We start from the raw sequence: 27,929 nt of genomic DNA on the forward strand, positions 1-27,929 counted from the left end.
TGGGAGTAGTGCCTTTCCTCGGCCACTGTGTGTTATAGTACTTTTGCACATATCTCACAACTCGATGAAACCTTCACTCTTGCGCAGACATTTAGAAACTAAACATGCCAATTTGAGTGAGAATTAAGATGACTTTCGAGTAGTAAGACATGCATAAAACCAACAGATACCATTAATAAGAAGGGGCTAGAAGCGTCTTATATGGTGAGCTACTGAGTGGCTAGGACAGGCAAGCCCCATACTATTGTGGATGATTTAATTCTTCCTGCTACCGCGGATATGGCTGGGACAATGCTGGGGAAAAGGCCCAAAAAACTATACAGACAATGCCATCAAACAACCCTGTTTCACGACGCATCAGTGACATGGCAGGAGATGTTTTGAAACAATCACTGCTTCACATACAAGCCAGTGAATTCTGTGTGTTACAGCTGGATGAGTCAACAGATGTGGCGGGCCTTGCACAGCTCCTGGTATATGTCCGTTACGTTTATGGGGGGTCGATTAAGGAAGACATCCTCTTCTGGAAACCAGGACAACAGGAGAGGATATTTTTAAAGTACTGGACAGCTTTGTGACATCAAATGGACTTTGGTGGTCAAGATGTGTTGGTGTCTGTACTGATGGCGCAAAAGCCATTACAGGGAGACATAGTGGAGTGGTAATGCGCGTGCAAGCAGTAGCTCCCGACGCCACTTGGGTACACTGCAGCATCCACCAAGAGGCTATCACTGCCAAGGGAATGCCTGACAGCTTGAAAGACGTTTTGGACACTACAGTGAAAATTGTTAACTTTGTTAAAGCAAAGCCCCTGAACTCTCGTGTATTTTCTGCACTATACAATGATATGGGCAGTGACCATGTAACGCTTTTATAACATACAGAAGTGCGCTGGTTATCAAGGGTCAAAGTACTGACACGTTTTTTTAAATTGAGAGACGAGCTTAAAGGACAACACACAGGTCTTTCCATCAGTGTATGATTTTTTGTGTGCAAATGAACTCAAGCTAACGGACAATGTCAAATGTGATATAACGAAGCACCTGAGTGAGTTGGGTGTGCAATTACGCAGGTACTTTCCCGAAACGGATGACACAAACTGGATTTGTTATCCGTTTCATGCCCTGCCTCCAGTCCACTTACCGATATCTGAACAAGATAGCCTCATCGAAATTGCAACAAGCGGTTCTGTGAAAATGGAATTTAATCAGAAGTTACTGCCAGATTTCTGGATTGGGCTGTGCTCAGAGTATCCTGCCTTTGCAAATCACACTCTTAAGACACTGATGCCCTTTGCAACCACGTACCTATGTGAGAGTGGATTCTCGGCCCTCACTAGCATGAAAACAAAATACAGGCACAGACTGTGTAGAAGAAGACACTCCAATACAGCCCAGAGTTATGTGCATCCTTTCAAGCACACCCTTCTCATTAACCTGTGGTAAGTTATTCACCATTTTTGATGAACAAATAAGGTTTTATATTTAAGATGGCTAAGTAAAGAACAAAATTATTATATTTTATGCCCTGGTCCTATAAGAGCTCTTTGTCATAACCCGGCTAGGGGGAAGTGACAAACTCACACTCATTCTTATGTTTAATAAATGTATCGTATCGTGTGTGTGGCAGGCTTACAATGATGGCAAAAACAACATTTGAGATTGTGCTGACCCTGGTGCTAGGGGTCAGCGTACCGCAGCTGGAGGTTGAATGTTTGAAGGGGTACGGGACTATAAAATGTTTGGGAACCACTGCCCTACAGGATTGCTTTCATTTTCTTAAAGCATTTCCCCATTAATCAAATTATGTTAATTTCATTTTTCAGAGGGGTGCCAAGAACAAGTGGTCTGGGCATCACAGCATACTAGACAAGTAAACAATAATGTATTTTAATAAAAATCTTTAATTACCAAAATAAAAAAGTTCAACATTCCCAAAGACCAGACCTTACACACTGTTTAGCATACCCTTCCAAAGTGAAGTGCAACCTGCTCAGCTACTCTAGGTGCTTGCATGTGACATTTTCTGAAATAGCAGCAACGTTGACTTTGTGTGATACAGTACAGTGCTTAGTATTTTAAAAGGGTAGAAAACAAACAGATCATTATGCAAATAACATCTCTAACCCTATGTAAGAAATGGCACCCTATTCCCTGGCCTATATAGTGCACTACTTTTGACCAAAGCCCCATAGGTTCTTGTCGAAAGTAGTGCACTTGATAAGGAATAGGGTGCCATTTCAGACGCAACTGTGCATGTCTTTATACTCTGCTTCTCATTTTGGAACACAGCTCAAGCAAACCAATGCAGTAACAACACATTTCAATCCACCTGACAGTGAAACAACTCTTTAATTATAAACTAGCCTAATCTGAGGGACATTTTAAAGAATTCAATATTACACGTTCAAATCAAATGGAAAAAAATATAGATATGAACATCTCAGTGATGTGAAACATATGCAAATGTACAGCAAGTCACCTCTCTCTCACTCGCACTCTGTTTGGACACACCTACTCATTCAAGGGTTTCTTTATTTTTACTATTTTCTACATTGTAGAATAAGTGAAGACATCAACACTATGAAATAACACATATGGAATCATGTAGTAACCAAAAAAAGTGTTCAATCAAAATATATTTGAGATTCTTCAAAGCAGCCAACCTTTGCACACTCTTGGCATGTGTTATTTCATAGTTTTGATGTCTTCACTATTATTCTACAAATGTAGAAAATAGTAAAAAAGGTTCCAAGAGTGTGCAAGGCAAAGGGTGGCTACTTTGAAGAATATCACATATAAAATATATTGACTTGTTTAACACTTTTTTGGTTACATGATTCCATATGTGTTATTTCGTAGTGTTGATGTCTTCCCTATTATTCTACAATGGTACTAATATTATATATATATGACACACTTTATATTCCAGTGTCAGTTAAGTTGCAGCTCTCTTCCGATTAGTTGTGTTAACTACAATCATTTATCAATTAAAAACAAACTATTCCTTCCACTTTCAAAATAAAATGGAAAATATTAATGAAAGAAAATCCACAATTTTTAAGTTGGAAAAACATTTGAATGTATTTAGCACCTGTTTTTCTTTTCCATCTTAACACTCAGTGCTAAGACATGAAAAAAGAGCAAATGACATTGGATATTGCTGTTTTGAATTAAAATCCAAATAGACCTCTAATTTGCTCATCCCCCATCCTGTTGCACAGTACTGTATTTTCTTCAGAATTACTAAGATATGCAGTTATTTGCAGCAAATGCTACAGTTCATAGCAGGCAGATTCGAAAGGGATACGTCATGTTAGACAACAATGCACATGTGATTGAATAGCTCACATTCTTGATAGGAACAAGGCAAGGATGTGTTTAGTAATAGAATGGATTAATACGAGGGTAGACTGCTGCCCATTTTTCCCTTCAAACACTGATTAGTCAGACTAAATAATACAAGGTAAAAAGAGAACACTGCATTTTTTATATTCACGTTTAAGTGTGCAAATAAATGTAAGCGTTTCAGGGGATGAAAACATGAACACCCACAACAAGAAGTATTGGTGGTGAGAGCATGGAGGCAGTCTCCCAGTATGGACCGTGACGGAACAATAGATCTCCGTTTCTCTGGAGATGAATGTTTTGTTGAAGATGTTCTGAAACGGTGGTGATGGGTTGAGACATTAGGACTTGAAGACGTGCACAGCTCTCACAACGTACTGCCTGCAGATGGGACACTCGCTCATCCGCTTACCACACTTGGTGCAGGTGATCATGTGACCACACTCCAGAAGGACGCAGTCAATCGCAGCGTCCATGCAGATCCTACACAGGCTGTCATCCAGGTTGGTCAGCTGGGCCTTCTCCCCATCTGGAGGAAGACAGAGGGGAGGAATCAGAAAAAAGAAAAAGAACAACATGACATACAGATCAGAGTGGAGGAGAGCAATGATGATGTCATGCCCCGAAGAGGTAGAAGAGTGACACTGCCTTGAAGAGAGATCCCAATATCTCCTCTCTCTCTTATCTAGGGTGCCTTATCTTAGGAAGGTCATGGCTGGTACAAAGCAGAGGGCAAGCTCCATACAGGCTCCTGGAAATAGCAGTGCTGGATAAAAAGGCTTCCATACGAGGAGTTTCCATGACAACGAAACCTCTTCCTCATCCTGACGGTGTATCAGTGGATGTTTGAATTCAGACCCCAGACATCATACAGCTGGACATATTTAGCTTTATAGAAATACAGTGCCTTCAGAAATAAATTGAGATTTTGTGTCACTGGCCTAAACACAATGCCCCATAATGTCAAAGCGGAATGATTTTAGAAAAAAAATTATTATAATAAAAAATGAAAAGCTGAAATGTCTTCAGTAAGTATTCAACCCCTTTGTTATGGAGAGCCTAAATAAGTTAAGCAATAAAGCATTTCCTAAGTCACATAAATTGTGTGGATTCACTGTGGGCAATAAGTGTTATAACATGATTTTTTTTATGACTACCTCATCTCTGTACCCCACACATACAATTATCTGTAAGGTCCCTCAGTCGAGCAGTGAATTTCAAACACAGATTCAACCACAAAGACCAGGGAGGTTTTCCAAAGCCTCGCAAAGAAGGGCACCTATTGGTAGATAGGTAAAAAAAAAAAAGCAGACATTGAATATCCCTTTAAGCATGGTGAAGTTATTAATTACACTTTGGATGGTGTATCAATACACCCAGTCACTACAAAGATACAGGCGTCTTACCTAACTCAGTTGCCAGAGAGGAAGAAAACCTCTCAGGGATTTCACCATGAGACCAATGGTGACTTTAAAACAGAGTTTAATGGCTGTGATAGGAGAAAACTCAAGATGGATCAACAACATTGTAGTTACTCCACAATACTAACATAAATGACAGAGTGAAAAGAAGGAAGCCTGTACAAAATACAAATATAACAAAACATGCATCCTGTTTGCAATAAGGCACTAAAGTAATACTGCCAAAAATGTGGCAAAGAAATAAACTTCATGTCCTGAATACAAAGAGTTATGTTTGGGGCAAATCCAACACAACACATCACTGAGTACCACTTTTCATATTTTCAAGCATGGTGGTGGCTGCATCATGTTATGGGTATGCTTATCATCGGCAAGGACTAAGGAGTTTTTTTTATTAGGATAAACAGAAACGGAATAGAGCTAAGCACAGGCAAAATCCTAAAGGAAAACCTGGTTCAGTCTGCTTCCCAGCAGACATGGAGACAAATGCACCTTTCAGCAGGACAATACCCTAAAACACAAGGCCAAATATACACTGGAGTTGCTTACCAAGATGACATTAAATGTTCCTGAGTGAACTAGTTACCGTTTTGAATCTGCTTCAAAATACACTGAGCAAAAATATAAACGCAACATGTTAAGTTTTGGTCCCATGTTCCATGATCAATTTTTTTTTACAAATACATCTCTGTACAGATGAACATGCTCTGCATGGGACTTCAATGCCTCAAACCAGCTATTCCATCTGGAGCTCACTGCTTCAAGAGGAGCCTTGTCCTGCACAAACTACTTCATAATGAGGAAGCTCACCCATCTTCTCTTTCTGGCAGGCTTCTCGAAGAAGACAGATCTCATCCATGTCACAAGTGATGCAACTTCAGAGAAGTATTTGTTGTGCTGCCAGGTCTCACCCACCAGATTGATGACATGGCAGAGATAGGTTACATGGACACTGCTGGGCATCACTCCTTTCAGAACCTCCTTCAGTCATGACAATGCCACCAGCTATACTGCTCATTCTGTGCGTGATTTCCTGCAAGACAGGAATGCCAGTGTTCTGCCATGGCCAGCAAAGAGCCCAGATCTCAATCCCATTGAGAACGTCTGGGACCTGTTGGATCAGAGGGTGAGGGCTAGGGCCATTCCCCCCAGAAATGTCCGGAAACTTGCAGGTGCCTTGGTGGAAGAGTGGGGTAACATCTCACAGCAAGAACTGGCAAATCTGGTGCAGTCCATGAGGAGATGCACTGCAGTACTTAATGCAGCTGGTGGCCACACCAGATATTGACTGTTACTTTAGATTTTGACCCCCTCTTTGTTCAGGGACATATTATTCCATTTTTGTTAGTCACATGTCTATGGAACTTGTTCAGTTTATGTATCAGTTGATGAATCTTATGTTCATATCAGTTGATGAATCTTCATACAGATATTTAAACATGTTAAGTTTGCGGAAAATAAACGCAGTTGACAGTGAGAGGACGTTTATTTTTTGCTGAGTTTACATGTTATGCAATCATTGCACCCATGAGCCAACGAGCTTCTGGGTTGCCAAGCGTTAAAATAGAAGTCAGTTCTATTTGTGACGCTGAACACGGTGCAAGTCTCCTCGTTGGTGTATAGAAGCAGATACCCATGTGCCATCTCCTCATTGGTTATACCCAAGTGGGTGATTAAAAGATGAACGGAGGTTAGTCGGTCGTGGTAATACTATGAGTTTAGATGCCAATCGCCATATAAAGTCCAACGAAGAAAAAGCCTGGAAGGAGAGATGACTAGAAACAATTCGGTTGACCGTTTTATGTGTAGATTAATTGTCGGAGTAGAGGACCTTGTGCATTTCAGGTAAAATAACAACTCAACATTTCTATCCCAGGGCAAATTAGCTAGCAACAGCAAGCTAGCTAACTAAATTGCCATAAATGTTTAATGCTTTTCGACCTGTCGGCAAATTAATATAATTGGGTCAGAGTTTGTTTTGATATTTCAACCTGCGTGTCATGATCGCGTTTGGTGTGGGGGGACAAAATCAATTTGCGCACGATAGCACGCGCGTGTCCAGTTTGGGTACGGTGTAAAGGGATGTCAGACCCGGCGCACACAGCCACAAAGTCCTGAATAAATTCTCGTCTTGAATCTGCTGATGCGCTTGCACAAGTAATGGTTGTTTGAAGAGGCATGCTCTGGCTAACACGGTGCTTTTCCTTGTTCTTCACATGAGCTTTACACTTTAAGTGGTCGTCACACATATTTTTACGGGTCCAATCAATAGCATGTTGACAGAATTTGCAAAACAGCTTATCACCTGACTCATAATAGTCCTTTGGGCATTGCTCTGCTCTGAATTTAGGGGTTAGGGTCAAATCTTTCCGTTTTTTTGACAACTTGGTCGTCTCAGACGACCTCTTCGAAAAGTTTCTCAAAGTGACAGCCAAGTTGTGAGGTGACGTAAGGGTCTCACGCACGACTGACCCCCCTCTCAAAACACCCCAATCGAAAACAGAATTATTTCTCTAGGCCTACTCATCTGTAATTTTACAATTATTAAATAATTTAGGTCACTACAATAATTAAGCCTACTTTATTTTATTTTTTAAATACATTTCAGGCAAATTATGGACAATTCTGCAATATTTCACATTTTACAGTTGATTCCATTTTTATTACCAAATTCAGCGATTCCATCCGTGTTTTCCGCATCGTGGAAATCATAGGCCCTAATACTTTCTGAAGGCACTGTATGTGTGTGAAGTTACTAAATACTATCTTGGGCTTTCCAAGAGGTAATACACTTAAGGATTGCAGTTGGGTGACCGGTTCTTATACACCAATGGAAAGGGGCAACGATAGCGTGCAATAGCTAGACATGCTCAGAATGCATGGAGGTACCCTTGGTATGGATGAGATACAAAAACACCATGATTGATGTGCAGCAGCAGTAGTAGTAGTGGTGGAACGAGACGTAGTAAGTAAGGTGAAACTCCTGCATGCATCACTAAGGGCTGTATATGAGGATGGATGCCTGTGTTACATGCATGCTGAGGGGCCGGGCCATGAGATGGTAAGAGTGACCAGGTCAACAGTAGGAGTGACCAGGGGAACACTTGCCTTTTTCAGATACCTTACCTCCAATCCCTCCAATGCAGATGGGAGGAAGGGGCAAGGCCACCACTTGAAAGGAAGGAGTAAAGCAACTGTCATTAAATACTGATTCTGATTTTTTTTTTTAAACACTACAGAAATCAACTCAGAATCAACCCCTGGTACAAAGCATTGATGGTATACAGGAACTCTGAAGGTACAATATTAAAGGCAGCTACAGTAATGAACATACTGTACGTCCTGAGCTAGAATAACACTGACGAGACAGAGACTGAAGGGTTACTTGTCAAGTAGTACCATCACAAAAGACACACAGAGCAGTGATTTCTTACCTGAAGTTATAGCTGTGTTCACGTTTTCAACTAGAGGAAAGTAAGAAAAAACATTTAGGTACTCAAGCTAATAAAACTCGTACACCATTTTAATGGGCAAACATGGTGTGGTAATGACCATAGGAGTTGATGGGACAGCTCAAACAGATCTGGGACCAGGTTCACTGCTACTCACATGACTTCCTGTTCTCCTCTGTCTCTCTGTACAAGCGGCTGACGCGCTCTACCAGCTCCCACTTCTCGCAGCAGCCTGAATAGTTGACAAAATTCCTGGCCAGGATCTCCTTCAGTTGTCTGACGGACAGGCCCTCGATGTCCCTCAGGCTGGAGATGTCTGAGAGAGAGGCCCGTGCTCGCTGCCACATCTGAGGGATCACCTGCAGGATGAGAGAGGGGAGCCATTAGCCATTACATACAGTTGAAGTCGGAAGTTTACATACACCTTAGCCAAATACATTTAAACTCAGTTTTTCCACAATTCCTGACATTTAATCCTAGTAAGAATTCCCTGTCTTAGGTCAGTTAGGATCACCACTTTATTTTAAGAATGTGAAATGTCAGAATAATAGCAGAGAAAATGATTTATTTCATCACATTCCCCAGTGGGTCAGAAATTTACATACACTCAATTAGTATTTGGCAGCATTGCCCTTAAATTTTTTAACTTGGGTCAAACTTTTCGGGTAGCCTTCCACAAGCTTCCCACAATAAGTTGGGTGAATATTGGCCGATTCCTCCTGACAGAACTGGTGTAACTGAGTCAGGTTTGTAGGCCCACAAATTTTCTATGGGATTGAGGTCAGGGCTTTGTGATGGCCACTCCAATACCTTGACTTTGTTGTCCTTAAGCCATTTTGCCACAACTTTGGAAGTATGCTTGGGGTCATTGTCCATTTGGAAGACCCATTGCGACCAAGCTTTAACTTCCTGACTGATGTCTTGAGATATTGCTTCAAAATATCGACATAATTTTCCTTCTTCATGTAGCCATCTATTTTGTGAAGTGCACCAGTCCCTCCTGCAGCAAAGCACCCAAACAACATGATGCTGCCACTCCCGTGCTTCATGGTTGGGATGGTGTTCTTCGGCTTGCAAGCCTCCCCCCTTTTTCCTCCTAACATAATGATGGTCATTATGGCCAAACAGTTCTATTTTTGTTTCTTTAGAACCGAGGACATTTCTCCAAAAAGTATGATCTTTATCCCCATGTGCAGTTGCAAACCGTAGTCCGGCTTTTTTTATGGCGGTTTTGAAGCAGTGGCTTCTTCCATGCTAAGCGGCCTTTTAGGTTATGTCGCTATAGGACTCGTTTTACTGTGGATATAGATACTTTTGTACCTGTTTCCTCCAGCATCTTCACAAGGTCCGTTGCTGTTGTTCTGGGATTGATTTGCACTTTTCGCACCAAAGTACTGTAACGACCCTGGGTTTATAAGCCCGGATATCGACTCTGCCGCTCGAGCATGCTTTTGGGGCACAGTCGATAGCGCGCTGGACTTCGGGCTAGAAGGTCGAGGGTTCGAGACCTGCTCCCTGCCTGTTTCATTACATTGGTGTCAGAAGTGGGATCGGACCTTGCATCCTCGACAGTGCGTGTTCTTGGCCTGTGAGCGCGTTCCTGTAAGACGTAGAGTCGCAAGCTAGCGCGAGAACGCGCTATTTGAAAGGAGGGAGTAGTGTAACGACCCTGGGTTGATAAGCGTGGATATCGACTCTGCCGCTCGAAGCATGCTTTTGGGGCACATACGATAGCGCTCTGGACTTCGGGCTAGAAGGTCGAGGGTTCAAGACCTGCTCCCTGCCTGTTTCATTACAGTACGCTAATCTTTAGGAGACAGAACGCGTCTCCTTCCTGAGCGGTATGACGGCTACGTGGTCCCATGGTGTTTATACTTGCGTACTATTGTTTGTACAAATGAACTTGGTAACTTCAGGCGTTTGGAAATTATTCCCAAGGATGAACCAGACTTATGGAGGTCTACAATTTTTTTTCTGAGGTCTTGGCTGATTCCTTTTGATTTTTACATGATGTCAAGCAAAGAGGCACTGAGTTTGAAGTTAGGCCTTGAAATACATCCACAGGTACACCTCCAATTGATTTAAATTATGTCAATTAGCCTATCAGAAACTTCTAAAGCCATGACATCATTTTCTGGAATTTTCCAAGCTGTTTAAAGGCACAGTCAACTTAGTGTATGTAAACTTCTGATCCACTGAAATTGTGATACAATGAATTATAAGTGAAATCCACTGGAATTGTGATAGATTATTTAACTTATAATTCATTGTGTCTGTAAACAATTGTTGGAAAAATTACTTCCTAACCAACTTGCCAAAACTATAGTTTGTTAACAAAAGATGTGTGGAGTGGTTGAAAAACGAGTTTTAACGACCTAAGTGTTTGTAAACTTCCTACTTCAACTGTACATGACACATACTGCATTGGAGAGAAAGTTGCACCCCTCTGAATAAGATCCAGATGCTGTGAGAGGTAGAGCCTACTGGGTGATGTTTATTATTTACCTCTGGTGTGTGTTCACTGGGTTCCAGGTTCAGGGTGGAGAGAGACGTGGCGTCTCCTATATCCTGTACAGCCAAAACAAACACAAAAACACATGACTCAGACGGAAACCTCCACAGAGAACTATAAATACTTACTGTACAGTCCAGGCAGGGATTAGGATTAGTCACCCGCTGCTTAGTCCATATATACCTTGGGGACTACTATGTTTAACTTCCATTCATAGTAAAGCTTCTACTGCTGTCTGCACCAGCTGAGCTTTTTGCTTACAGGAATAGAAAAACAGGACAGGGCTACTTCCAACATCTTTGAGAGAGGAGGCTAGGGGAGAGTCCAACAGGAGGCCTCATCTCTCTATGGGGGGAGAGAGTCTAACAGGAGGCCTCATTTCTCTATGGGTGTGGGGGGAGAGTCCAAGAGGAGGCCTCATCTCTCTATGGGGGGGGGGGGGGGGGAGTCCAACAGGATGCCTCATCTCTTCAAAGGGGGAGACACTCTAGGCCCAAACTGTTACAGACCTATATCCATCCTGCCCTGCCTTTCTAAAGTCTTCGAAAGCCAAGTGAACAAACAGATCACCAACCATTCCGAATCCCACCGTACCTTCTCCGCTATGCAATCTGGTTTCCAAGGTCCTAAACGGTATCATAACCGGCATAAAAAAAAAGACAGTACTGTGCAGCCGTCTTCATCGACCTGGCCAAGGCTTTCGACTCTGTCAATCACCGTATTCTTATCCGCAGATTCAACAGCCTTGGTTTCTCTAATGACTGCCTCGCCTGGTTCACTAACTACTTCTCAGATAGAGTACGGACCTCTGGCAATCTCTATAAGGGTGCCACAGGGTTCAATTCTCGGGCCGACTCTCTTCTCTGTATACATCAATGATGTCGCTCTTGCTGCGGGTGATTCTTTGATCCACCTCTACGCAGACGACACCATTCTGTATACATCTGGCCCTTCTTTGGACAATGTGTTAACAAACCTCCAAACGAGCTTCAATGCCATACATCACTGGTTCCGTGGCCTCCAACTGCTCTTAAATGCTAGTAAAACGAAATGCACACTCTTCAACCGATCGCTGCCCGCACCTGCCCACCATCACTACTCTGGACGGTTCTGACTTATGTGGACAACTATAAATACCTAGGTGTCTGGCTAGACTGTAAACTCTCCTTCCAGACTCATATTAAGCATCTTCAATCCAAAATGTAATCTAAAAGCCTCCTTCACTAATGCTGCCAAACATACCCTTGTAACACTGACTATCCTACCGATCCTCGACTTCGGCGATGTCATTTACAAAATAGCCTCCAACACGCTACTCAGCAAACTGGATGCAGTCTATCACAGTGCCATCCGTTTTGTCACCAAAGCCTCATATACTACCCACCACTGCGACCAGTATGCTCTTGTTCACTGGTCCTCGCTACATATTCGTCGCCAAACCCACTGGCTCCAGGTCATCTATAAGTCTTTGCTAGGTAAAGCCCCGCCTTATCTCAGCTCACTGGTCTCCATAGCAACACCCACGCGTAGCAGGCGCTCCAGCAGGTATATTTCACTGGTCATCCCCAAAGCCAACACCCCCTTTGGCCTCCTTTCCTTCCAGTTCTCTGCTGCCAATGACTGGAACGAATTGCAAAAATCACTGAAGTTGGAGACTTATATCTCCCTCACTAACTTTAAGCGTCAGCTGTCAGAGCAGCTTACCGATCGCTGCAGCAGTACACAGCCCATCTGTAAATAGCCCATCCAACCAACTACCTACCTCATCCCCATATTTGTTTTTCTGCTCTTTTGCACACCAGTACTTCTACTTGCACATCCTCATCTGCACATCTATCACTTCAGTGTTAATTGCTAAATTGTAATGACTTCGCCACTATGGCCTATTTATTGCCTTACCTCCTTACTTCATTTGCACACACTGTATACAGATTTTTCTATTGTGTTATTGACTAAGTTTGTTTATCCCATGTGTAACTCTGTGTTGTTTTTTTCACACAGCTTTGCTTTATCTTGACCAGGTTGCAGTTGTAAATGAGAACTTGTTCTCAATTGGCCTACCTGGTTTAAATAAAGATTTAAAAAATGATTATAATAAAATGTAATCTCTCTATTGGGGGCGGGGGGAGTCCAACAGGAGGCCTCATCTTTCTATGGAGGGGAAGAGTTCAACAGGAGGCCTCATCTTTCTAAGAGTCCAACAATGAGGACGATGGGTCTATTAAATCAACAGAATTTACCAAATCACTCCCATCGATTTTAGTCACCAGGGGTTGACAGTCTGATAAGGACAAAAGTAGAAAGGAACTGTGAAGCTCCATATTTCAGACATGTCTTGAATGTACTTTCACACACAGAACATCAACAGTCAGTGTTCACCTGCTCTTTGCTAGTCTGAGTACCAGACATTCCGGATTAATCCATAAGAATCACAACCCTGAAATGTATACCTCAGTCACAGAGTTTGAGAAGTCAATGAGAAAAGTGAAAAGATCTTCCTTAGTTGTTAATTTTCTCAATCTAAAGGCACAATTCAATTCGAGCCAATGTCTTAAGTAGTTTAACATGTTATTACTCAAACCTCTTGAAAGTGTCAAACTGACCCGTTCTCATTTTTGTCAAAAAACAACTTTATATTGAAGGAACGCCTTTGATTTGACGGCCTGCACATGCACAGTTCGGCGTGAGACGACCGATAGACCCGATTACGTGTTTCTGTGCATAAGCTTTGAAAGCGGACGTCGCCATGACATCGCCTACAAGTGTGATCAGGATTTCTATTGGAGAAGCAGTTTCTGCCTATCTTCATACTGTACTGTCTTTGCCTCAGTCACTTCCAGAGCAGACCTAATACTTTTTACACACTCTCTACCTGCATGACGTGTACTGTACCTGGTTGGTAGTTGGGGAGGGTGTAGAAGAAGTATGTGTACCTGGTTGGTAGTCCCTGAGCTGTCGCTCCTGCTGAGCGCTTCCCCCTGAGAGGCGGAGAGCATAGACAGCTCGGAGGCGGAGCGTGTGGCGGAAGGGGGCGGGGTGTAGAGGGAGCGGGAGTTGAAGCTAGCCATGTCGGGGTCCCCCTCCCTTTCGGTCCCCTGGTGACACAGCACCAGTTCCACCAGGTCCTCCTTCTCCCTGCAGGTGTCTGTGGGGACATTGCGTAGCAGCAGGTACTGCCGCAGGTCTCTGACCCTCAGCCGCATCAGCTGTGGTCTCTGGAAGGCTGTCCCCTTCAGCAGGTGACATGTGGCACATATACGCAAGTTCTCCTGAAGCATGGAGCACAGCGTACAGAAGCTCTTCTTACAGTCGCAACAGGTATACTGGGGGAGAGAGCGATAGAGAGAGTGTAGGCATTAAGCAAGAAAAGATACAGGAGAAGTGACATTGACAGTAATGTAGGCTCCAGGGCACACTGTGCCTTAATAGGATCTGCAAAGCCTGCCCAATATTCAGCATTTAGAATGTATCTCCATTAAAACATTAGTGCGGAAGGAAGATTCAAAATGATTAAATCTCAGATAAGCAATCACCTCCCTCATCTGGCTCTATATACACAGTACCTTGAACGGTCGTTTGTTCATAACAAAGCTAAACTCATGTTTAATCATGAATAGAACCTTCACAGGCTGTGGTGGACAGATGAAAGGAATGTGGGATATTGAAGCTCAAACAAGGCATGAGGAAGCAGAATATCAATGTCTTGATACTGTAACTGCATTTTTCAATCTTGTGCATCTGTTCTACTCCCTCTCTAGACAGTCGGACGGGAGGCAGGCAGTTCATTTCTTTCATGTCACAAACATCACACAGTAATAACATGCAAGCCTCGGGATTAGACGCTGTATTGGCATGGTGACTCAGAGCATCAGAGGGACCAAACCAGACAAGTATTGGAATTCAACCCTGCAATATGGAGAGGATCTCTCCCTCTGTCATCACAACAGAACAACCCCCCCTCCCAAATCACAGACAGGTGTCTCACCAGTGGGAGGGGACCACCATGCATTTTATTAAATTCTGTCTAGAAATTTGATGAGAAACAGTGGCACACTGCTTACCTTTTTAATTTTACATTTTGTTCTAACAAACTTTATAAAACCATAGCATTAGGGTGTATCATCAACAAAACCCCAGACTGATCTACAGTGCATTCGAAAAGTATTCAGACCCATTTACTTTTTCCACTTTTTTTTTACTTTACGGCCCAATTCTAAAATGGATTTAAATCTTTTTTTCCTCATTGTAAGAATATTATCAACCAGCGGAATGGAAGAAGAATTCCTCACTACCGGCAGACTGTCAGAACATCATCTGTAAGAGTTCTCCATTTGGGACTGATACCAGTGTGGGAGAGCTGGTCACTTTTAAAGGACTTGTCTACAAGACAATAATATTCAATCATCCTATTGGCAATAATTGTTTTGTGTGAGTTTCCTCCTAATACAGGATGTGGTAGAAATCGTAAGGGACATCATCATTACACCTGTTAATATTTATTTTCTATAACTTTGTTTGAAATCTATTTCTTATTGTAAAAAGTAAAATAAGTAAAATATGCCCTTTGTGTTTTACAGAAATGCAATGTGTTTAATGTAAATGATTTTATGTTTAATGCTAATGTTTTTTTATACTGTCTATTGTTGTTTTCTAAAAATACATTTCAAGTATATTTCTTTTTTTAAATGGTCTAGGGGGGAGTGTAAGAATATTTCCAAGATAAATACACAACGCAGAGGACAAGAGGTCAATAGAGTACTAAAGTTCAAGAGGAATAAAAGTACTAACGATCCATGGAAATAGTGTTTTTTCTGTAATAGGGGATGAATGATTAATGGGTCAGAGACATGGGAGGAATTTCAGTCCGGGACTCATAGCTACATGGCAAGTTCTCATTGGTCCAAATTGTTTATACATTGAACCTGAAATAGGATACTTGATTTGGCCATTGGCCCAGTTTTATTGCAAGAAATTCTAATTGGTCAACCACAGGCTAGGGCTGGGTTATAAAACTACATCCTGTCCCTTTGTTCTGAAGAGAGAATCACAGAAGAAAATCACTGAGGACAGGAGAGAATGAACATCTACCTCCCCGCATGATTTGTCCTATTTGAATAAACCTATTTTCCTCCCCCTGATTTGCTTTGGGGTCTGTGTTATTGAAGAGTAACATCAACTGCTAACATCATCAATCTACACACAATACCCCATGATGACAAAGCAAAAACTGTTTTTTAGACATTTTTGCAAATCTATTCAAAATAAATTACAGCCGCGAGTCTTCTTGGGTATGACGCTAAAGCTTGGCACACCTATATTTAGGGAGTTTCTCCCATTCTCTCTTCAGATCCTCTCAAGCTCTGACAGGTTGGATGGGGAGCATCGCTTCACAGCTAATTTCAGGTCTCTCCAGAGATGTTAGATCGGGTTCAAGTCCGGGCTCTGGCTGGGCCACTCAAGGACATTCAGAAACTTGTCCCAAAGCCACTCCTGTGTTATATTGGCTGTGTGCTTAGTGTCGCTGTCCTGTTGGAAGGTGAACCTTCACCCCAGTCTGAGGTCCTGAGCGCTCTGGAACAGGTTGTCATCAAGGATCTCTATGTACTTTGCTCCATTCATCTTTCCCACATTCCCTGAAAAACATTCCCACAGCATGATGCTGCCACCACCATGCTTCACCGTAGAGATTGTGCCAGGTTTCCTCAAGAAGTGACACATGGCATTTAGCCCAAAGAGTTCAATCTTGGTTTCATCAGTCTTTAGGTGCCTTTTGGCAAACTTCAAGCGGGCTGTCATGTGCCTTTTACTGAGGAGTGGCTTCTGTCTGGCCACTCTACCATAAAGGCCTGATTGGTGGAGTGCTGCAGAGATGGTTGTCCTTCTGGAAGGTTCTCCCATCTCCAGAAAGGAACTCTGGAGCTCTGTCAGAGTGACCATATGGTTCTTGGTCACCTCCCTGACCAAGGCCCTTCTCCCCCGATTGCTGAGTTTGGCCGGGCGGCCAGCTCTAGTAAGAATCTTGGTGGTTCCAAATTTCTTCAATTTAAGAATGATAGAGGCCACTGTGTTCTTGGGGACCTTCAATACTGAATAAATGTTTTGGTGCCCTTCCCCAGATCTGTGCAAAAAATTCTAAAATAAAGTTTTTTTGCTTTGTCATTATGGGGTGGTGTGTGTAGAATGATGAGGGGGAAACAAACAATTTAATCAATTTTAGAATAAGGCTGTAAAGTAACAAAATGTGGAAAAGGTCAATGGGGTCTGAATACTTTCCGAATGCACTGTAAATCTACACTAAATACATAGCCTAAGTCGTTGTCTATTTTTAGCCCACTTAATTAAAACATGTGGTTTTCACAAAATACCTATGGTGGTGGAGTGTAGCAATTACAACTGATGTGCCCCAGGCCTGTAGTAAGTGCAGTCTCATGACGTAATTGTCTGCTTTTGGCGTCTCTTATCTTGGCTCTCTACAAGGACAGTTTATGTATTAGGACGTAACTAATCAATACTGGCCCTCACTTTACAACATGTACTGTAGTAGAGTGTGTCTGTTTGAGGATGAGTGGCAATATAAACATGAGGGCTACTCAAAAGCTTACTCAAATAAAATATCAAATAATATTGGTGTATTAAATGTAATAGCCTCTCAGTCCATACCAATTATAAACTATTCCTTGGATCAAAAACCCTATCAGGTTCCTTCTTGATCACCCCAAGCCTATCAAACAACCCCTAACCATCACCCCAAAGCCCATCAAACACCCCCTAACCATCTGGGACTGGCCTACAATCATATAGGACATTCACAGTCAGTCTACTAGCTACCCCAATAGTCCCCAAACCAAACACCTACCTTCCTCCTGAAGACAGAGAATGCCTGGCCACAGGCCTTACATACAAGGCTGGGGCTCCCTGAGGTTGTGGGCGGGTATGTAGAGTATCCTGCGCTGGGGGCAAACCGGAAGGGTCCAGCACTGGCTCCGAACCCAGGCTGCTGGCCTCTCACTGCCCCTGTGCCCATGACTTCATTCAGCAGACCACAGCATGAAGCCCACATGGACGAGGCCCCCGCCTGGAGAACACAAAACACAGACAGCAGATTTCACATCTGCAGAGCTCCACAGATGTGCGAAGGGGTCTCCCCCTCCTCTCCTTGAGCTGAGACTTATCTGTGCAACACCACACAGCCTATAGTCATTTTCACAGTGATACCTACAAACGGATTGGTTAGGTTCTGCAATGTATTGCACAGGTTATTGCAAGTCTGATAACATCTCCTAAAAATAGAGTGGTCATGGTAACACCGACTATTATACTATTATGCAGCCACATGAGAAACTGGGGGCATCACTTTGTTATGGCTGAGGAAATTAAAAGCATAAGTTGAGAATGGCACAATAGAATAGACATGCCCAGGGATCGCATGCAGACCAGCCCTAATAGACCTACATCTAGCACATCCTATCATTCTTTCTCTAAATTGGATACTTTGTCTGCAGGGGAAGATTTGTGAGAAAGCAAAGGCATGTAGTGGAGAAATGATTAATGTATCAGATAAACTAACCTCGATGAGTGGCTAATTATAACTCTATATCTGTTCCCTGGAAATATAACACTAGAGAATGCATTCCCCTGTATTACCATGGGAAGATAATTCCACATACTCAATTTCTGTTCAGCTCCTATCTCTATCAATGTTTCCGAACTAGGCTCTATCAAATGGCCATTGCATATTATAATGGTCTCTGTTACATGAACTATAGTACTGTGCAATAGTTTTTATGCTGTTTAATTGCTGTGTTTGAAATTCACTGCTCGACTGAGGGACCTTTTACAGATAATTGTATGTGTGGGGTACAGAGATGAGGTAGTCATTCAAAAACCATGCTAAACACTATTATTGCACACAGAGTGAGTTCATGCAACTTATTATGTGACTTGTTTAACCTATTTTCACTCCTTAACTTATTTATGCTTGCCATAACAAATAGGTTGAATACTTACTGACTCAAGACATTTCAGCTTTTAATTTTTGATTAAAAAGAATCTAAAAACATAATTATTGGGTTTTGTGTGTTGGCCAGTGACACACATTTCAATTTAATACATTTTAAATTCAGGCTGTAACATAAAATGTGTAAAAAGGACAAGTGATGTGATACTTTCTCTAGTACATACTGACAGTACAGTAGCTGGCAATAACGTTAACTGCATTAGCTAGCGATGCCAAGCATCTATGCCAAGAGCTAGAGATGATTGAGCTCAGATCATTCAACATAGCTAACTAGCTATATCTATCTGTGTAGATAGCTGGAGCTAGCTAGCTAGTTAGCTAGCTAACACATTTGCAGTCAACATTTACATTTACATTTAAGTCATTTAGCACTAACGTTAGCTTGACAGCAATCACCTATTGATTAGAGGAAAGTATTATTTCAACTACAAATAATTGGGAAATAATTGTACCTTCATAGCAACTCCGAGTTGTGGAATGTATGGCAATAAATGGATAGTCTGACCATTGCAAAAACTCAGGAATCCTCACTTCATGTACATCTTCCTTCTTTCCACCAGCATTTTGAGCATTAAACTAGACAGCGAGAGTAACATGATGGACATAAATTCCACCAATTGAATCGAAGTCTTGTGCAGCAGTATCCATAATGTCCAATCACAATTTTAAGGGCGTTAACTTTACTGCTGCTGTTCACTGCTATCCACCATTGTACGTTTTAATAATTTAGCAGACAACGTACAGGAGCAATTAAGGTTAAGTGCCTTGCTCAAGGGCACATCGATAGCTTTTTAACCTAGTCGGCTCGGGGATTCGAACCATAACCGCTAGGCTACCTAATATTTGTGCTCGTTTAGTAGAGAGCCGTCTTAAGCTTGATTTGTGTAGGTATGTCTTCTTCACTAGCTAGGTTTCCATCCAATTGTCGACAGATTTTCATGCGTATATTCTCAAATCCGCATAAAAACAATATGCCAATTTTCTCACCAGAGATTTGTTTCCATCAATTTTACTTTTGCTTTTACATTTTCATGTACCAAATCAAAATATTTCCACCGTCCTTTCTTGCATAACTAATTGTACCACAACAAAAATACCCCGTCATGTCCAATAGTGTACAACTGCAGCCCGCAATTAGGGGCGTTTCTGCATGTGGGCATCGAGCATGAACAGTGTCCTTCGCTCCCAACTGCCGAACACCTGCCCTCACTTCGTTTCATCCAACCATACATTAATCCCTCCATCCATTAGGTCTTCCACCCCTGTATCCTTACTTTCTTTATCTATCCAGTATATCCATCACTTTGTTTTAACAGCTTTATCATTTGATTAAGAAATTAATGTATGTTTGAATTAAAGGATAAAGTTTTTTTTAAACTTAAACTTGGCTTAAATTGTATTTTTAGGGGGTTGATCAGCTTTAATATTGCATATAAATGATGGCTTCTATCAACGTAATGTCTGCATCATCTAATAAAATATATACTTTTAAAATGTATTTTCCCCTAACTCGACCCCAATTGGAGTAAACTAATGGACAACGACACTTAGGCTTCTACTTCCAGTTTATACATACTATATACATTTTACAGGCACAATATATTTTACAGTAGTTATCTTTTGTTTGTTTTAAGTCCTATCCTTCAGCTCCACTCAACCCCTCCCATTCATCTATCTCTGAACAAATCAAATCAAATGTTATTGGTCACATACACGTGTTTAGCAGATGTTATTGCGTGTGTTGCGAAATGCTTGTGCTTCTCGTTCCTACAGTTCAGCAATATCTAACAAGTAATATCGAACAATTTCACAACAAATATCTAATACACACAAATCTAAATAAATTAATGTAATTAAGAATATATACATATATGGATGAGCAATGTCAGAGCGGCATAGACTAAGATACAGTAGATAGAATACAGTATTAGAGCGTTGGACCAGTAACCAAAAGGTTGCTGTATCGAATCCCTGAGCCACAAGGGGAAAATCTGTCGTTCTGCTCCTGAACAAGGCAGTTAACCCACTGTTCCCTAGTAGGCTGTAATTGTAACTAAGAATTTGTTCTTAGCTGACTTGCCTTGTTAAATAAAGGTAAAAAATTTAAATAAATTAATAATACAATGAGTAATGCAAGATATGTAAACATTATTAAAGTGACATTATTAAAGTGACATTAATAAAACACCATCCAGTTTTGATTTCTATTTGCCATATATTGTGATGTTTCACAAAAGTTCCGAACCTTTCTTTTCTCATAGTTTCTACAGATTGTAAATTAAAGATAAACATTTCTACTAAGAGTATTATTAGATTTTTGATCCGTGTAAATGTTGCAATTCTTCAGCCGTTGCTGAACCTGCGAACCTTCTAACGTTTTTGAATTTATTTTAAACTTCAACAATGCCTACTTATCTTCTGTACTCTATTATTACAGGTGCATATACTGTGGTATTCTAGTAGGATAGTTTATAAAAGTGTGGTAGGCTAGTCTGAGTGTAGTTATTTGTGATGTGATAAGTGCCCCATAATCCAAAGTAATAAGGTTGATAGTGTAGTCTATCAAACGAATCAGACCAATTATTTTACTAAATGTAACTTTGACAATATTTAACTGCTTGGCTTAAGTAAAACATTTTAAACTTCTACCACTACCAGAGAAATACTTAAAATATGTATTACTTTTCTATTATTTCTCTATTTTCTCTCTCTCTGCATTGTTTGGAAGGACCCGTAAGTAAGCATTTCACTATTATTTTACACTTGTTGTTTACGAAGCATGTGACTAATACAATTTCATTTGATTAATCTGTAATCGACTCTACAGTATGTACTGACATGTAGGGGCGTGGCCATATAGCTACGTCACAAGGGACAGAAAAAGGGCAGGGTGTTCGTTAGATAGAGCAGTGGGGTTATTATTATTTTTATTACTTATTTGTTGTTGTTGGAAGAAAACACAAAAAAATAAGCATAATATAAGGGAGTTATAGTCCAATCTAGTAAGTGGCGGCAATGGAACATTTATTTACCGCCGTTCAAAGTCATCGAAGAAGTTAACATATTGTAACGACCCGGTATTGTGTTCTGTGTTTGTGGGTTTGTTATGGTTCTCATGGCTACTAGCAGGGGTTAAATATGTCAGGACAGATGGAAAGGTTGGGGGGGTATGATGGGTAATCCCGCGGGATTTGGAAATGCATAAATAGGGATTACTGTATCATCTTTCTTTCTTCCTGTTCGGGGCCTTGATCTGTTCTTATGAGAGTGACCCTTAACTCGACAGGGTAACATTGTGTACGTTCGGCATTTAGCGGCGTGGGCTGTGGCCGGAACAATAGCCCAGTTTAGGAATAAACCTGTGTTCTGACCTGCACACCTAGAGTCCGTCTCTTTTCCCTTTATGACCCAGCCGGGTCATTACAATATTTTCAAATTCATACAAGTACTACTGTCAATAATGCCATATGTTGCAGACTTCAAAATTGCTCACTACAGTATAAGATAGGTAGCTAGTCTCTCAAGTAGTTAACTAATAAGCAAGGAAATCAGTCTAGCTAGTTAACGTTTGCTAGCTACAGTAGCTTGATAACATGGTTTGCAAACTGTTGCATGTTTTTCTTGATTATTTGGCTTCATACAACGTTGTTGAAAAGTAACTTTATAATATTTAGAAGCTAACTTAGCTAGTTAACTTTTCAATTTAAACAATGTCAAGCGTACATGAAAGTTTGTATTTCAACCCAATGATGACCAATGGGGTGGTCCATGCCAACGTGTTTGACATCAGAGATTGGGTGACTCCGTACAACATCTCCGTTCTGGCCTACTGTACGAGATGACCACGTCAAAAACAATTGCTCTTCAGGAAAGAAGACGCTTGAACAAACTCATCTTGCCTCTACAACAGGTTGGAATAGCTTATTGTTCACCTTTACAGCTTCTACTTTCCACTGTAAATTGCTTGCTTTTCTTTATCATAGGTTTTGTCTGTGTATTAGGGCCCAGACTTGACTCATGGCCAATTCCTGAAGACTGGAAGAATTTTGCCCTCAAACAGCATATGCTGTGAAACTCCAGTATGGATGAGTCCTCGATTAAACTGCAGTTACCTAGGCCTGTAATGTAAGAGGTCAGTGCTGCATGTCACCCTCCCCACTCCTTTCAGTACTATTGATTCTGAGGCGTTTAAGACCAGTGTTGTTGGCAAGTACACATCATTTGATCTAAAGGTCAGATCAAACGAACACTGTGTCTAGTTAGAGAGCACTGCTATATGAATTTCCTGCATGAGTTATTAAAAGTAGAGGTGGTAGTAGAGGGGAGTACTGTGTCATCAGCTTATCCTTTGCAGTTTGCATATTTCTAATTTTCCCTATTTGAGACCTTGAAGTCTCAAATCGCTTTGGTCACTAGTGAGTAGTGATGGGCATAGATATGGAAAGTCTGTATCAATATCAGTTGCAATTTATGTATGCAATATTGATTCATGTCAAAATGAAAATCAACTCCAACTCTTGACTCAGTCAACAGGCTGACCTGGCTCTACATGAGGCAATCCGCATCGCCTAGGAGTCCAATGATCACGTGTGCCTGCAGCACTGCCTGGTAGGAGCTTTTACATTTGTGTTATATGCCCAACATACAGTATTTACACAATGTGTAGTCAAGGTTGGTCAGTGTCTATTTCACTTTCTCAGCACCAATACTGTACCTGTGTAATCATCCATGAATGTATTTGTCTCTTTCAGAGTTGGCTTTATACGCTGGAACAGATGAAAGGACCTGACAGCTCTGCGCTAACTGAAGACTCTGTGAAAATGGCCGTCCACTTCTGTCTACTGGTAAGAATTTCATATGCCTGCAGATGAGACTGGAGCACTCCAGGTTTACTTACCGTTTTATGCAATAGCCTCTCAGTTTCCTGACTCTATGGCGGTTCAGTAGATCCAGGTGATTACTAACCCTCACATTACCACCATCCTCCTTACCAGTGCACCAAATCTGGAACCAACAAGACCCTGAACAGCTTCTACCCCCATGCCATAAGACTGCTAAATGGCTAATAAAATGTCTACCCGGATTACCTGCATTGACCCTTTTTTGCACTGACTCTATGCACCCACACACACTGGACTCTACCCACACACTCACACATGCTTCTACTGACATCCCCACACACAAATACACACACACGCTATATATGCCAACACGCACACACATGCATACTGATACCTCACACACACACACACACACACACACACACACACACACACACACACACACACACACACACACACACACACACACACACACACACACACACACACACACACACCACATACGCTGCTACTACTTCCTATTGTCTTTCCTGTTGCCTAGTCATTTTATCCCTACCTATTTCTACATAGCTACCTCAATTATTTTGTACCCCTGCACATTGACTCAGTACTGTTACTCCCTGTATATAGCCATGTTATTTTTACTCATTATTGTTATTTGTTGTTCACTGTGTAATAATTCCTCTTAACACTATTTTTCTGTAAATATATATATATATATCTTTTTTTTGTAACTGCATTGTTGGAAAGGACCCGTAAATAAGTATTTCACTGTTAAGTCTACACCTGTTGTTTATGAAGCATGTGACAAATAAAATAGTTTTCAGAGGGGCTTTCCTTTCATTTGATTTTCTCTCCTCAGTACCTGGCATATCTGGGCATTCAGTCCCTGGTCCAGCAGGGGGCGATCCAGGGCAAGACAGACCATGAGCTCATGGATGCTCTGAAGGACACAGACACCCTGCAAAGTGCTGGAAGCACAGCCTGTCAGAGCTCATAGACATCAGCCTGGCTCAGACTACATCCATATGGATGATGAATGGCAAGAGGTGGGTCTCCTTCACTCATTCTGACATTCCCCGACATTCCCTGAGTCCACACTAAAAATAAAAGATTCAAACTGCAATGAATTTAATAAAAAATAACAAAACCTGGTTGTCACTCACATATTTGGCAGCAATGTGAACCACAATTCCCTCTGCCACCTGGCTGAGCTGCATGCTGAACAGATACTGTAGTTAGTACACCTCTTCCCACCTCTGTCTCTGGCTCCACTTCTGTCTCTGGCTCCACCACGTATCTGTCTTCTGTCACATGTCCCTCAGGGCTGTTTCACAAGCATTGATGTGATCCAGATTACATCTCAGGAGATGTGCACTGGTACTGACTGTGAGTGAGACTTGTTTTAGTTCCTGTCCCTCTCTCCCTCCAGGGCCTGTATGGGGCTGTGTCTGAGGTCCTGAAGCATCTGAAGGAGCAGTTTCCCCTTCACACCCAACATGCCATGGTGAGGCAATCTGAACTCCTACTCATCTCTATCCATCAACTTTAGACTTGACCTCGATCACCATGTTTGGCACTTTTCTATCGATATAGTATACAGAATCACCATTGCCTCCTTATAGTTGGCAATGGCACCGACATGGCTGGTATGATGTGGACTTTAGTCAATTGTAAAGGTTTGTCTCCTCTATCACCCAGCTGTTGATGCTATGTGACCTCAAGATCCAGTTTGACAGAGCAATGAATGATGGGAAATGCCACTTGGCAGAGCCCCATGTCACAGCCATTGCTGCCTTTAACAAAACAGAGGGTCTCTATAGCTAAGGAAGTGTCTTGACTCAGAACACCTTTACACTTTCTTCCAGTGTTCTAGTTCAGGGGCTGCCAAACTTTTTCACTCAGGCCCCCCTTCCAGCATTGGGAACCCCCCCCCCCCCCCCCCCCCGCCGCGCCGCGCACGCGCCTCGTCTATTTCTATAGGCACTGTTCATGACACAAACTGTTCACACCCCCCTTGTTGGTGAAGAGTAGTTTGCCGGTTTAAAACTTATTTCCTGCAATTCTACACAATTTGTCATGGGGTGCAAAGACAATTGTGCACATTTTCGTGCAATTCTATGCATTTTGCCATGTCTACTGTGTATTCATATGATAGTTGAGTCACTAACAAATTACAGCAATATCTATGGGCTAAAATAAAAAATAATAACATTAGCTGACATGGGCTTGTTGATCTGGACATTTCTGAGAAGTTATAAATAGCTCTCTAAGGTATACAATGACTGACATGACAAGAGGAAAACTGGTGATGCACTACCCAATTTCGAAATTGCACCTTGTGCATTCTACTATTACAACTTTCAAGAGTAAGTTTAAAGCCGTGCTGAGTCCCCCCCCTCCCCCGCCAACCCCTCGGTCCCACAGTTTGGGAACCACTGTTCTAGTTAACTGTATGTATAGGTACTGCCAAAATAAGGGAAACACTTGAGTAAATGAGGGTTCTGGCGGCTCTTGTGGTGTGGGGTACATTTTAAGGGGTCTACTCAACCCCTTAGTGGGCAAGTTAAACGGCAATACATTCACAGCCATTCTGAGTGATCACCTTTAACCTATGGTGAATAATTTCTATACTGATTGGAGTGGTCTCTTCCAGGATGACAATGCCCCCATCCACAGGGCACAAGTGGTCAATGAATGGTTTGATGAGCATGAAAACTATGTAAACCATATGCATGGCTGTCTGTCTTCACAACCTAATTGAACACAGTAGATTCTGGAGCGGCACCCGAGTTCTCCACGACCATCAACAAACGCCAAATGATGGAATTTCTTGTCAAAGAATGGTGTCGCATCCCTTCAATAGGGTTCCAGACTCTTGTAGAATCTATGCCAAGGTGCATTGAAGCTGTTCTGGCGGGTTGTGGTGGCCCAACGCTCTATTAAGACACTTTATGTTGGTGTTTCCTTTATTTTGGCAGTAACCTGTATATGTGTTGTGTTAACAGGAAAGCTCAAGTGCCGAAGGCGCTGAACCGGACCACTAAAGCGTACAGTATCCTGCAGAGGCTGCAGCTGTACTGTGAGAAGACCAAGTACTCAGAGATGATCATCAGGTAGGCCAGGACACTAAATAAAAACACCAGACCTCCTCTGTCGATGGAGTCCTAGAATGTTGTTTGAATATGTGTTTATCAATTTGTCAAAGCTACAGTATTTGTTTGGCTAAGGATTGTGTGGCTGTGTTTATATTTGTGTGTGTGCCTTGTGCAGGGTGATGCTGGCCATTGCAGAGTTGCATTGAGAGTTGTCAGGTGTTGCCACAGCCCTTGCTCTCTTGCTGCAGGCCCTGGCCAGACAGCACCATCTACATGCCCTGGTCTCTAACTATCCTGCACCTGGCCTTCACTCAGGTGCAGGCAAAATGTAAGCCTGGTATGGCCTACATACCACTGTATGCTTGGTGTATACACACATATTCTCAGATATACAAATCTTTAATCTCTTGATCTTAATCTCTTGATGGAACTGCATACTGTATGCAAAGCAAACTCCCACATGTAGGCAAAACAAGGAAATTCATACTGGGTTATATTTAAAAACTCCATCAATAGTTTGTGTTGTTTTCTGTCACCTGTCCAGTTGATACTGGGAGTGCTGGAACAGACTCTGGGTGTCCTTCATTATCCCATCCTGGCCCATGAGCAGTCATGGATAAGGGCAGAGCTCTGCTGCTGGCAGCCCGCTGTCAGGTGGCCACTGCTGGGTCCCAGCCCAGTGGTCAGAGGCATGCAGGTACCACACATCCCCAACAGCAAAGCTTCATATCACTGTCTCAAAGAAATGTAAATGTTTGTTGGTGGTTAGGAGGACTTTACCATTTGAGTACACATAGGAGTCTTTCCGCATTGTATTTTCTTTTGAGTCACATAAGCAGTATCAGCAATGAGAATTACACTATAATTTTGGATATTTACACAACCCAAACGTCAGATTCCCTGTTGTCTCCCTCCAGGTCTGGGCCTGGCTATGCAGACGCTGGTTGAGGCTGTAGCCTACTTCTCCATGCTGGACTGTAAGGGGTGTCTGTGGGACATCCACTACCTGCAGGCCCGACTGCACCACACCCTGGGCCAAACCCCCCAATGCAACAAATGTGCCATGCTGTTCCACCTGCTGGACCAGGAGCTGCAGGCGCGGGGGCAGCCGTCGCCATGCGACTCTGAACAGTCATCACCACCCTGTCTTCACCACCCTAACACAGACCAGTACATATACTGGTGTACTCTCTTTGTCATGGACTTCACATTTCATGCTATCTTTTGTTTCAAATTGCTGC

The 27,929-nt window shown here is 42.1% G+C and overlaps 1 protein-coding gene and 1 pseudogene across 4 annotated transcripts; one reads left to right on the forward strand and one right to left on the reverse strand.

Moving 5' to 3' along the window:
- Positions 1-1,883: 1,883 nt before the first annotated feature.
- On the reverse strand, positions 1,884-19,859 carry LOC139576893 (E3 ubiquitin-protein ligase RNF34-like). 4 transcript variants are annotated; one of them, XM_071403463.1, is made up of 9 exons: positions 19,202-19,859; positions 17,589-17,807; positions 13,666-14,055; positions 10,726-10,788; positions 8,378-8,579; positions 8,203-8,232; positions 7,895-7,939; positions 3,760-3,876; positions 1,884-3,661 (listed from the first exon to the last, which is right to left on the reverse strand). In XM_071403463.1, the coding sequence occupies exons 1-9, from the start codon at positions 19,205-19,207 to the stop codon at positions 3,528-3,530; spliced, it is 1,206 nt and encodes a 401-aa protein (XP_071259564.1). In that variant the 5' UTR covers positions 19,208-19,859; the 3' UTR covers positions 1,884-3,527. The 4 variants fall into 4 exon arrangements, with proteins under 4 accessions (XP_071259564.1, XP_071259563.1, XP_071259567.1 ...); XM_071403462.1 differs by having other exon boundaries at positions 7,877-7,939; XM_071403466.1 differs by having other exon boundaries at positions 1,884-3,876; positions 19,202-19,858.
- Positions 19,860-22,498: 2,639 nt separating this feature from the next.
- LOC139575345 (anaphase-promoting complex subunit 5-like) lies at positions 22,499-27,929 on the forward strand (annotated as a pseudogene).

The sequence above is a fragment of the Salvelinus alpinus genome, chromosome 5 (assembly GCF_045679555.1).
Source record: "Salvelinus alpinus chromosome 5, SLU_Salpinus.1, whole genome shotgun sequence".
In the NCBI taxonomy this organism is placed as follows: Eukaryota; Metazoa; Chordata; class Actinopteri; order Salmoniformes; family Salmonidae; genus Salvelinus; species Salvelinus alpinus.